The sequence below is a fragment of the Garra rufa genome, chromosome 25 (genome assembly GCF_049309525.1).
Source record: "Garra rufa chromosome 25, GarRuf1.0, whole genome shotgun sequence".
NCBI classification, from domain to species: Eukaryota; Metazoa; Chordata; class Actinopteri; order Cypriniformes; family Cyprinidae; genus Garra; species Garra rufa.
Genome location: NC_133385.1, coordinates 20,460,859 through 20,473,755, shown reverse-complemented (window position 1 = coordinate 20,473,755; position 12,897 = coordinate 20,460,859). Strand labels below are relative to the sequence as shown.

The following is a 12,897-nucleotide window of genomic DNA, read 5'->3' as shown; positions in this document are numbered from 1 at the left end:
TTAACTCAGGTGCTGTCCATTTCTTCTGATCATCCTTGAGATGGTTCTACACCTTCATTTGAGTCCAGCTATGTTTGATTATACTGATTGGACTTGATTAGGAAAGCCACACACCTGTCTATATAAGACCTTACAGCTCACAGAGCAAATGAGAATCATGAGGTCAAAGGAACTGCCTGAAGAGCTCAGAGACAGAATTGTGGCAAGGCACAGATCTGGCCAAGGTTACAAAATATTTCTACTGCACTTAAGCACGGTGGCCTCCATAATCCTTAAATGGAAGACGTTTGGGACGGCCAGAACCCTTCCTAGAGCTGGCCGTCCGGCCAAACTGAGCTATTGGGGGAGAAGAGCCTTGGTGAGAGAGGTAAAGAAGAACCCAAAGATCACTGTGGCTGAGCTCCAGAGATGCAGTCGGGAGATGGGAGAAAGTTGTAGAAAGTCAACCATCACTGCAGCCCTCCACCAGTCGGGGCTTTATGGCAGAGTGGCCCGACGGAAGCCTCTCCTCAGTGCAAGACACATGAAAGCCCGCATGAAGGACTCCAAGATGGTGAGAAATAAGATTCTCTGGTCTGATGAGACCAAGATAGAACTTTTTGGCCTCAATTCCAAACGGTATGTGTGGAGAAAACCAGGAACTGCTCATCACCTGTCCAATACAGTCCCAACAGTGAAGCATGGTGGTGGCAGCATCATGCTTTGGGGGTGTTTTTCAGCTGCAGGGACAGGACGACTGGAAAGATGAATGCGGCCAAGTACAGGGATATCCTGGACGAAAACCTTCTCCAGAGTGCTCAGGACCTCAGACTGGGCCGAAGGTTTACCTTCCAACAAGACAATGACCCTAAGCACACAGCTAAAAGAACGAAGAAAGGAAAGGAAGTGATGTGAGGCCAAGTATGGTGACCCATACTAGGAATTTGTGCTCACACAGTAGTGAACACACACACCGTGAACACACACCCAGAGCAGTGGGCAGCCATTGCTGCGGCGCCTGGGGAGCTGTTGGGGGTTCAGTGCCTTGTTCAAGGGACTCACCTCAGTCATGGTATTGAGAGTGGAGAGAGCACTGGTGATTCACTCCCCCCACCTACAATCCCTGCCGGACCTGAGACTCGAACCTGCAACCTTTGGGTACAAGTCCGACTCTCTAACCATTAGGCCACGGCTGCCCCGTGGAGTGGCTCCGTGACTGTTCTTGAATGGCCCAGCCAGAGCCCTGACTTAAACCTAATTGAGCATCTCTGGAGAGACCTAAAAATGGCTGTCCACCAACGTTTACCATCCAACCTGACAGAACTGGAGAGGATCTGCAAGGAGGAATGGCAGAGGATCCCCAAATCCAGGTGTGAAAAACTTGTTGCATCTTTCCCCAAAAGACTCATGGCTGTATTAGATAAAAAGGGTGCTTCTACTAAATACTGAGCAAAGGGTCTGAATACTTAGGACCATGTGATATTTCAGTTGTTTTTTTTTATAAATCTGCAAAAATGTCAACAATTCTGTGTTTTTCTGTCAATATGGGGTGCTGTGTGTACATTAATGAGGAAAAAATGAACTTAAATGATTTCAGCAAATGGCTGCAATATAACAAAGAGTGAAACATTTAAGGGGGTCTGAATACTTTCTGTACCCACTGTATAATTTAATGTGTCATCATATGTAGTGTTAGTCTCTGATTCATTCTCCATTTGCATTGTTGTTCATCATTGTGCTGTAATTGTTTCTCATTGACACTGTTCAGCTAAAGCTGGGTTTCACGCAAGTAAGTATCCATGTGTACATCAGCACGTGTTCATTATCTAGTTTGTACCTTTCTATAGCCAGAATACAACTTAGAGCCTGAGATGGTCATTTGTTGCTAATGAAATGCCTTAGTCATCTGTAGTGGCTTAGCATAAATATAGATTTTCTATTGTTTTCTAGACAAAATATTAGTTTAGAGAACCTTTAGGACATCCTGATTTATTGCGAGAATGAGAAAGTAACTAGTTTAAATAGTTACATCCAATAGTGTTCATTATTAATTAGAGATTATTAAATAGTTCTGCAAATATATTGTATTGCTAACAGTAAATGCCATCAAAATATTAAGCCAAATATGTTATGCACACTATAATTATATGATAAATGCAACATTTAAAAAAAGATATAATATATAATATTTATTCTAAAATTATAAAAATGTAATATATTTTGAGTTTTATGTCCATTTTGTGTTCTTTTTATTTCATGTATATTTATGAAATATATATATTAATTTCATATACAGTATATATATATTATAAATGCAACAGCAACAAAAACAAATATAATATATTTATACAATTATTAAAATAGATAAAGATTCTAAAATTATAAAAAAATATATAATATATATTTGAAAAATATTCTTCAAATATATATAGAGAGAAATATATTATACACACTATATATATATATATATATATATATATATATATCATAGATATCAAAGAAAATATATAGATAAAATAAATAGATATTTCTAAAATTAAAAAAATTAATATATTTGAAAAATGACATTAGCTTATTTTTTCAGTTGTATATGAATTATATTTTTATTTCATATATATATATATATATATATATATATATATATATATATGAAATTGATTTCATAAAATATATTTTTAAAAGCTTCTGCTCTACAGACAGACTTTAAGGAGATGTTTTCTATTAATTTTAATGAAATTCTTGTGTTCTCCAGCACACAGACAGAAGAAAGTGGAAGTAATGCAGCCTTGTAACACAGAGTATCCCGGTTTCATATATGAAACGTCCATCAAAGAGACCAACAGCATCATCAAATGTGGTCGTTGTCAGAAGTAAGTCCATCAACCAGATTGTCCTCAGATTGGTGGGTTTGTACCAGTAACAATTGGTCAGCATCTCTCTCTCTGTCTGTCATGTTTCAGGATGTTCGTCCTGCAGCAGGTTCCTAACAGTAACCTGGCCTTGCTGGTGGTCCAGGCCGACTGCGACTGCTCCCGACAATACGCACCCATTACACTCGCACCCAGAGAAGTCAAATATATCCTTCCATGATAATAACTTTCTTGTCTTTGAAATGTGATTTTGCTTAGACTTTGTCTGAAAATATTAGGCCGCCTTAACTTCTTTGAACATAACGCCACTGTTAAGTGCAACAGGATGAAATCTCAAAAGATTCGCAGACGACCAGAGTCTTGTCACGCATACCATCCTCATGTAAGCCACAACAATCATACAGCGCATAAACAAATCAGAATATATAATCTAATTGAATTAAATGACGGTTTTGTTTTTACAGGAAAACGCCAAGGATTGTGGTGGAGCATGTGGGATAGCATTATCTCTTATACTCTACTTTCTCTGTTTGGCCACTTCATTGGCTCTCCGCTGAATAATAAAACATCCTTCTTCCATGTCCGCTGTCCAAAAAATGGACCCAAGGACCACAAAACAAGACACTTGATGGTCAAGTATGGATCTCTAGCATCAGGAATTCAGCCAAAAGCAGGTTTATACTACATAGTATATTTTTATTATGGTTTATGGGGTGAGTAGATTAACACAATTCATTTTTTGGTGAACTGTTTCTTTAATTTGTATCATACATTGTAGTTCTGCCCTCTATTGGACTCAATATGACACTGCACAGGTGATATTTTTCTCAGTGGGAGCTACAGCAAGAGATATAATCTTAGATTGTCTCGTGTGACTTGATGTTATACATCAGATCTGATATTCTCTTAATTTTTTTATAATATGTTTAGAATTACGATGAATGTTTCTAAGCAAATATAGAGCAGTGGCAGCTTAACTGCTCTTTATTTTCACGATGGTTACTGCTTAAATGTTTTTCATTGAGCCACATTTTCAGAAACACTAATGAAAAGCATTTCATATGTTGTGTAAGATGGATACAGTTTAATAATTTTTTAAAACTTATATATGTGTGTATTTTAGTATCTGTATGCTTATGAATCCAAGAAAAATAGTCTTTAAATATGGCTTGACAGTGGTTGAGAAATGTTTTACGTGTGTATAGAAAAAAGTGAATGATGATGGATTTATTTGGTGTTTGTATGATTAAAAGTGCAGAAAGTTTGAACAATTTTTTATTTGAACGTTTTGTTATATTGTTTTGTTATACTATTATTTTAGGATAATAGAATTAGTAGAATTAATGAACTCTATAAGCCCCCTTTTTTATTTTTAAATATATATTTTTAATTTTGTACACTACTGTTCCAAAGATTTTTAATGTTTTTTAAAGAATTTTCTTATGCTCATCAAGGTTGCATTTATTTGATAAAAAATACAGAAAAAAAAACATAATATTGCAAAATATTATTATTAAAAAAAATGTTTTCTATTTTAATATACTTTAAAATATAATTTATTTCTGTGATGCAAAGCTGAATTTTCGTCAACCATTACTCCTGATCCAAATCATTCTAATATGCTGATTTATTATTGGATTATTACTGTTAAAATCAGTGCCTGCTTATTTTTTTTTTTAAACCTGTGATACTTTTTTCAGGATTCTTTGATGAATAAAAAGTTAAAAAGAACAGCATTTATTCCAAATATAAATATTTTCTAACAATAGAAGGCTTTGCTATCACTTTTTATCAATTTAACACATCCTTGCTGAATAAAAGTATTAATTTCTTTCAAAGAAAGAAAGAAAGAAAAAATCCTGAAAAAAGTGAAAAACACTGAAGACTGAAGACATCACAGGAATACATTTTATTTTAAGTATATTAAAATAGAAAACCACTATTTTAAATTGCAATAATGTTTTAGAATATTACTTTTTTCTGTAATTTTCTGTATTTTTTTTTTTTACCAAATAAATTACTTCTTTAAAAAAAAAACATTAAAAAACTTTTGAATGGAATAGAAGACTTGAAAAAACACATAAAGAAACTTCATTAAAGGCCAGAAACATTATTTATTGAACACTGACTGTTCTGACAAATAAATATGACAATAAGAGCACAGATGTTAGATATATTCCCTTCTGAAGTGCCAATAATTTTAAAATGGGTGACTGTTTTTTAACAAATCTTTTTGGTTTTAGACCATTTAACTTTTTTCGAGTATTAGCCAACATTGAAAAATTAGCCAACATTCATTGCATTACTTTGAATCTGAAATGAAATCGTATGAATATTCTTTAACACAGGTATAAAGTAACAGAAATGCTTCTTTGTTCCAAAATGGGCTTGTGGCGGGAATCGGGAATCACAGGAAGCGGATTCCAGCCCCAAACTGCACTCCATCACATATCCTGAGAGACAAAACACATCAGTACATTCATAATAGTAGAATGGTAGCACATTAAAAGTGTATTCAAATATGTACAGTTGAAGTCAAAAGTTTACATACACCTTGCAGAATCTGCAAAATATTAATTATTTTACCAAAATAAGAGGGATCATACAAAATTCAGGTTATTTTTTTTATTTAGTACTGACCTGAATAAGATATTTCACATAAAAGATATTTACATACAGTGCACAAGAAAAAAATAATATATTACTTTTAATCTATTATATTAGATTACTTTTAAAAATAACTCTGTTTAAAAGTTTACATACACTTGATTCCTAATACTGTGTTGTTACCTAAATGATCCACAGCTGTGTTTTTTTTTTATAATGATAGTTGTTCATGACTCCCTTGTTTGTCCTGAACACTTTTTTCTGAAGCATTTTTGTGTATTTGAACTCTTTCCAACAATGACTGTATGATTTTGAGATCCATCTTTTCACACTGAGGACAACTGAGGGACTCATATGCAACTATTACAGAAGGTTCAAACACTCACTGATGCTCCAGAAGGAAAAACGATGCATTAAGAGCTGGGGTGAAAACATTTGGAATTGGAAGATCAGGGTAAATTTAACTTATTTTGTCCTCTAAGAAACATACAAGCATCTTCTGTAGCTTCTGAAGGGCAGTACTAAATGAATAAATATATTTAGGTGAAATAAGAAAAATGTACACATTGCATTGCGCAAAAGTTTTCACCCCCTGGCTCTTAATGCATTGTGTTTCCTTCTGTAATAATTGCATTCAAGTCCCTCAGTTCTCCTCAGTATGAAAAGATGGATCTTAAAATCATACAGTCGTTGTTGAAAAAGGGTTGAAATACACAAAAATGAGACCTGAAGGATTTTTCTGCAGAACAGCAGAGTTTAACTGTTCAGGAAAAACAAGGGACTCATGAACAACTATCACTAAACAAAAAAAAAACCACAGTTGTGAATCATTCAGGTAACAATTAAGTGTATGTAAACATTTGAACGGGGGCATTTTTGTAAATTTTACTATTATTTTCTCTTGTGGACAATATGTAAACTTCTTTTATGTGAAATATCTTATTCATTTATTCATTTCTTTATTAGCATTTTGTATAATCCCTCTTACTTTGGTAAAATAATTAACATTTTGCAAGTTCTGCAAGGCGCATGTAAACTTTTGACTTCACGTGTATTTGTGATTGATTGTGTGAGTGTGTGTGATTGTCTACCTGTCTCCGCTCTGGACACCCATGGGAATGCAATAGTTGAGCTCCAGCCGAGCGATGTTCCCTAGACGCAGCACAATACCCGCTCCATAAGACCAGCGGATACATTCAGCCAGCTTGCTCAGGTGTGCTCTGGGTCCTTCCCCTAGTGGATGATTTAAATTACAGCAACAAATGTAAGTAAAAACATCAAGAAAAATTGCCCTTTGCAGCTTTCTTTTTCTCACCATAGTTGAGGTTACACAGGTTTCCAGCATTGAGGAAGAAATGTGTCCTAAAGAGTTCTCCAAAGCCGCCTCTACCTGGCCTGAATGGGAGAGGGGTGTACAGATGAACCCCTCCAGCCCAATACGCCTCCCCACCAAGGTAATCGCCTGACGTCAAAGTAAGAAAACAAACCTTAGTTAGGAATATTGAGATATTAAGCTTCACTGTCAGAGTCAGAGTCATTTACCTTCACTCTGAGGGCCGATGCTATACATGCTGAAGCCTCTCACACTAGTTGGACCACCCAAATAGAATCTAAACGGGTTTAAATACAAAAACAGCATGACTTTGAGTGTTTGTGGGATATTTTTAGCAATGAAAGAGGGAATTTACTAACCTGTCAGCAATAGAGGAGGGTTTTTCTCCAAGGGGCAGCAACATACCGCCCCAGAGAGAGGTAGAGAGCACCTACAAAAAGAGGAAAATAAGCAAATGGAGACCTCTAAAGAACATAAATGTTAACTAAAATCAAGTTTAAGAGATAGTTCACCCAAAAATGAAAATTCTGTCATTAATTAGTCAACCTCATGTCGTTCCAAACCTTTAAAGCAACACCAAGTAACTTTTCCCTCAACGCTCCCTCTACAGGTTGGAAGCGGAATTGTCCATTACCGCTGTCGTATTTAGCCTTACCGTCGTGTCACATGCACGTTATTTGTTTGGAGGCTATCCATGACCGGCTTTGGAAATAACGATGTCCAGTGACAAGGTAGTGAAGCCTGCCGTAAAGCAAGTCGCATTTGTAGTCTCATTTGAACTACAAAACCGCGACCCGACGACCCAAACTTACATAGTGCTGTTATGGCCGATAGAGGGTCGCAAAGCGAATACGAAAGTGCCGTTTCACCCTGTTATGAGTTGATGAACCACTGACATGAATTCGGAAACATTATTTTAAGGTAAAAAAAACTCCTTAGTGTTGCTTTAAGACCTTCGTTCATCTTCGGAACACAAATTAAGATATTTTTGATGAAATCCAAAAGCTTTCTGATCCTGCATAGACTGCAACACAACTGCGTTTAAAGCCCAGAAAGGTAGTAAAGATATTGTTAAAAAAAGTCCATGTGACATCAGTGCTTCAACTGAGTAACATAAAGCTCTCATATTTCATTAAAAATATCTTAGTTTGTGTTTTGAAGATAAACAAAGATCTTAGAGGTTTGGAACAACATAAAGAGTGAGTAATCAATGACAGAATGTTTATTTTTGGGTGAACTATCCCTTTAAATACTAAAAAAATATATATCTATTTATAAAAAATATATATTCTAAGTTAGTTGCCATTTATAATTTGAGCTTAGTTCAAGTTGGAGTGCTATAAGTACTAAAATTTGTATACATACTATAATAATGAATATTAATGATATTAAATATGACCCTGGACCACAAAACCAGTCATAAGGGTCAATTTTATGAAATTGAGATTCATACATCATTTAAATAAATAAGTTTTCCATTGATGTATAGTTTGTTAGGATAGGACAATACTGGCCAAGATACAACTATTTGAAAATCTGAGGGTGCAAAAAAATCTAAATATTAAGTAAATTGCCTTTAAAGTTGTCCAAATTAAGTTCTTATCAATGCATATTACTTATCAAAAATTAAGTTTTGATATATTTACGGTAGGAAATGTACAAAATATCTTCATGGAACATGATCTTTACTTAATATCCCTATTGATTTTTGGCATAAAAGAAAAATCTATAATTTTGTCCCATACAATGTATTTGGGGCTTTTGCTACAAGTACAAGTATATCCGTGCTACTAAGACTGGTTTTGTGGTCCAGGGTCACAAATAACACTGCAATAAACAAACATAAGCAACAGTTTCCTTCACAGCATCTCACCGAGTCCCAGAACAGAGTCTTGTTGAGCTGAATTTCAAAGTCTTCCTTCAGGAAACTGACATCTCCTCCAGTGTAACCTGCCAGTTCCTAACAAACCATAAAAATGATTCAATAATGACAGTATTGGATGAACTGTACTTTATAAGGACAACAATTGATTTAAACAAACCTGGTTGATCTTCAGTAAGGCACCTTTTCTTGGAAGGATGGTAGAATTGCGTGTGTCGATGACCATCGCGTGCTGTGGGGAAAACATCATATATTTAAAATCAGATATCAATAAGTGTAATAACAAGTTTCAGATAAGAAACATACGGAAAGTGAGGACTTCAGGGAATGGCCGCTCTCTTCCCTGACAGCGAAGGAGGCCGTACGGGCCAAACAGCCCAGCTCTCGCCACACACCCTCCCACTTCAAAGTGTGATTTGTCCTCCAGATGGGGAACTGGTGATTGTAGAGCAAACAATGGACAAACAAATTAGATAATGTCTTGCACGTACACTACCAGTCAAACGTCTAAAGTAAGGTTTTTAATGTTTTTTTTTAAAGAAATGTCAAGAAAATTGATCCACAGTACAGCACAAATATTTTTACTTTTAAATATTAAATGTAATTCATTCCTGTAATCAAAGCTAAAATTTCAGCATCATCACTCCAGTCTTCAGTGTCACATGATCCTTCAGAAAGCATTCTAATATGCTAATTTGCTGTTCAAGAAACATTTATTCCTATTATTATCAATATTTAAAACAGTCGAGTACTAATAATAAATGTTTTGAGCAGCAAATCAGAATATTAGAATGATTTCTGAAGGATCATGTGACTGGACTAATGATGCTAAAAATTCAGCTTTGAAATCACCGGAATAAATTACTTTTTAAAATATATTCAAATATTTTAAATAGTAAACATCTTTCAAAATTTGACTGTTTTTGCTGTACTTTGGATCAAATAAATGCAAGCTTGGTGAGCAGAAAATACTATTTTTAAAAACATTCTAGTCAAAAACTTTTGACTGGTAGTGTACTGAAACTTTTGACTTTATATCTACTAAATCTAAATTATTTATATTTATATACATAAAATAACATTTGGCTTGTTCAAGAGAAAATAAATCAAATAAATAATTGAGATAATTAAAAAAAATACAAATTGAAAAATAAATATTTCAATTTTATTACAAAATAATTGTAATAAAATAAATCTCTTACACTAAACTCTGTGGAGACCCCTCGGTCGGTTTCTCTGAGTGAGCTCCATGGGAACTGGCCTGTGACCTTGTACAAGTTAATGGCGAAGCTGGAAAAGTAAGTGAGTGTCAACAGCAAACCTGGGAAAACTGGTTCACAAAATACACAAACAACCACTGAAACATGATTACTAAAAATGTAATAATCAGAGCTGTACTGTACATATAAAAAATGCAGTCATTATTACAAAAGGCTATATTAAATCACAGTTTCCTTTCCAAAGTTTTAATGCAAGCTTTAGTTGTCATTCCCATGAACAATGATTTGCTAGTTGCTTGTTCTATAAGTTAACTGGACAAAAAGATATAATATCTTGTTTTGTTGTCCCAGATAAGATACATTTTAAATGATTACAGTGTCTAGTAAAGTAAATTATGATTTTTATCCCTTAATGAAAATAATATATATGAAAAAATGCTTAACTTTAAAGACTTGGGCAACTTGACATTTCCAACTAATCACAATGTTATTTTTAAATAGAAATCATCACCACCAGGCCAAGAAACATACTTGCGCTCAAAGTGTCCAGGTTGGGGCTTGAAGAATGACAGACCATATGAGGTTTCCTTAGTCCCATAAGAGAACTGGAAGGTCAGCTTCTCTGCACGGCCAAAAACATTGGGCAATTTCAGACCCAGCACCTGAAATTAAAACCAAAACAACACTGTAAATACTTTTGGTTTCTCAATGTAGACACATTGCCAGCAGTGGTGATGCAGGAGTCAGTAGCTCACCATGCTTCCCTCGTTGTTCCCAACCATGGTGTTGTAACTTCCCGTCATTCTTCTCAACTCCTTCACCTCGAATGTCACATCCAGTCCATTTGGCAGTGCATCAGCACCTAATGTTTTAAGAGGAATTTGGACATTGATGCATCAGTTTGATTTTTATTATTTACGATTAGTGGTTTTTTTTAATTGTCGTACCTTCAGCAGTGTCAATGACAACTTCCACATGTCTGAATATCCCCAGACGTAAAAGTTTCTGTCTGGCCTCATGGGACTTCTTCATTACCTGTAACATAATTATAACGAAGTTTAATAGATAAACATAGTGAAAAATATGTTATATATCATTTTAATAGTGTACACTACCAGTCAAAAGTTTTTGAACAGTAAGATTTTTAATGTTCTTTTAAAGATTTCTGCTCAAATTGTAATACTGTGAAATATTTTTACTATTTCAAATAACTGCTTTCTATTTGAATATATTTTAAAAAGTAATTTATTCCTGTGATCAAAACTACATTTTCAGCACTTACTCCAGTTTTTAGTGTCACATGATCCTTCAGAAGTAATTCTAATATTCTAAAATCTGCTGTTTATTAGCATTTATTATTATTAGCAATATTTAAAACAGTCGAGTACATTTTTTAATTTAATAATCAGGATTATTTGACCAATTTATAGAATTATACACTGTACTAAGTATAATTATTTTTTGGAAAAGAAATTATAGAAATTAATACTTTTATTTAGCAAGGGTGCTTTGAATTAATCAAAAGTGATTTATAATGTTACGAAAGATTTCTATTTCAGATAAATGCTGCTATTCTGCACTTTCTATTCATAATAGAAACCTGAAAAAATATACTCATTTGTTTTCAACATCATAATAATAATAATTATTTTTTGAGCAGCAAATCAGAATATTAGAACGATTTCTGAAGAATCATGTGACTAGAGTGATGTTGCTAAAATTCAGTTTTGAAATCACAGGAATAAATTACATTTTAAAGTATGTTCAAATAGAAAAGTTATTTTAAATAGTAAAAATATGACTGTTTTTGCTGTACTTTGGATCAAATAAATGCAAAAAAAAATCTTACTGTTCAAAAACTTTTGCCTGGTAGTGTAATTTTTTCCACAAGCAGCATCTATATGTATTTAAAAAGTGATACTCACATCAATCAAGTTTTTGGCATGGAAAACATCTGCGATCTCATATGTTAAAATGTCTTCCTTCGTTCTTCCAAGACCATCGATGTGCACATGCTGTACTACAACCTAAAAAATTCAAATACATATGAAAACACCAATATGCCTGATACAAAACCACACTTATGGATACACCAACCATATAAAATCCATCTCACGTCTTTATTTTCAAGAACTTCCTGTTTTTCTTCATGCTCTGGTTCTCCAATGTCCATATCATCTGCTTGAACCCCCAGTTCAGGTCCTTGCATAGGAAGGGGGTCCAGACTCTGGATCAACAGATATGTAGAAATAATAAGTTACAGTGTTTCAGATCTATTAGATGATCATATTTAGCATACTTAAAGAAGATGACATCTCGTATAAATTATCTCAACTACAACAGATACTATAAATGTGTGCATAAACAAGGCAATGAGATAAGTATTGTATGACAGCACTGGTTTGTTAATGTCTAATACATTATGAGTCTGTTTACAATAAGAGTGAGAGTTTATATATATACAAAGTTGATTTATTATCTTAATGAGAGTTCATCTGGATTAATGTATAGTACTAAACGTCATCCTGAGTTCGGCCTGTCATTCAAAGACAGAGGTCATAGCTTTAGCTTCTTCGACAACTCTTAAACAAAGTGCTTACCCTGGCATGCACGGTCCCCATGTTTAAAAGACTTTTTACATTCAAATGTCCTCAATATGACAATAAACACAGTTTTGTTTGATACAGAACAACCCGCGGTCTGTCTCTGGCACACTACAACAATCTCCCGGTGGCCGCCATGACACTTGTTAACCACGCCCATCGGGAATGATGATTGGCGGAGGAGGACAGAACAACTACGTCACGCTCGTCAATATTTTCTGTAATAAATATAGAGACGAATTGCAGTTTATATGACGCTCCATACGAATTTAGACTGTTTATTCTTTGGTTCTGTCGATTTAAAAGCTTTTTTGAGTTTATTCGCTTTTTCAGTGTAGCATTCCAGTAGGCGGAGCCAGCTCTTGATTGACAGCTAGACCATATCCATGGGAACAGCCAAGCG

The 12,897-nt window shown here is 34.4% G+C and overlaps 2 protein-coding genes across 2 annotated transcripts in view; one reads left to right on the top strand and one right to left on the bottom strand.

The window, feature by feature from the left end:
* Nucleotides 1-4,122, top strand: part of cacna2d4b (calcium channel, voltage-dependent, alpha 2/delta subunit 4b) — a 51,676-nt gene extending 47,554 nt beyond the window's left edge. Inside the window, exons 35-39 of the mRNA XM_073832219.1 lie at nt 1,748-1,768; nt 2,732-2,849; nt 2,940-3,055; nt 3,149-3,231; nt 3,314-4,122. Of these exons, the coding sequence (XP_073688320.1) occupies nt 1,748-1,768; nt 2,732-2,849; nt 2,940-3,055; nt 3,149-3,231; nt 3,314-3,406 (431 nt within the window). The 3' untranslated portion in view covers nt 3,407-4,122. The remainder of the gene's footprint in view (nt 1-1,747; nt 1,769-2,731; nt 2,850-2,939; nt 3,056-3,148; nt 3,232-3,313) is intronic.
* An 821-nt stretch (nt 4,123-4,943) lies between these two features.
* On the bottom strand, nt 4,944-12,639 carry samm50 (SAMM50 sorting and assembly machinery component). The gene is made up of 15 exons (XM_073832217.1): nt 12,492-12,639; nt 12,008-12,118; nt 11,817-11,918; nt 10,839-10,926; nt 10,647-10,753; nt 10,423-10,553; nt 9,874-9,961; nt 8,978-9,106; nt 8,832-8,903; nt 8,663-8,749; nt 7,149-7,219; nt 6,999-7,066; nt 6,772-6,918; nt 6,548-6,689; nt 4,944-5,302 (listed from the first exon to the last, which is right to left on the bottom strand). The coding sequence occupies exons 1-15, from the start codon at nt 12,510-12,512 to the stop codon at nt 5,257-5,259; spliced, it is 1,410 nt and encodes a 469-aa protein (XP_073688318.1). The 5' UTR covers nt 12,513-12,639; the 3' UTR covers nt 4,944-5,256.
* Nucleotides 12,640-12,897: the final 258 nt, after the last annotated feature.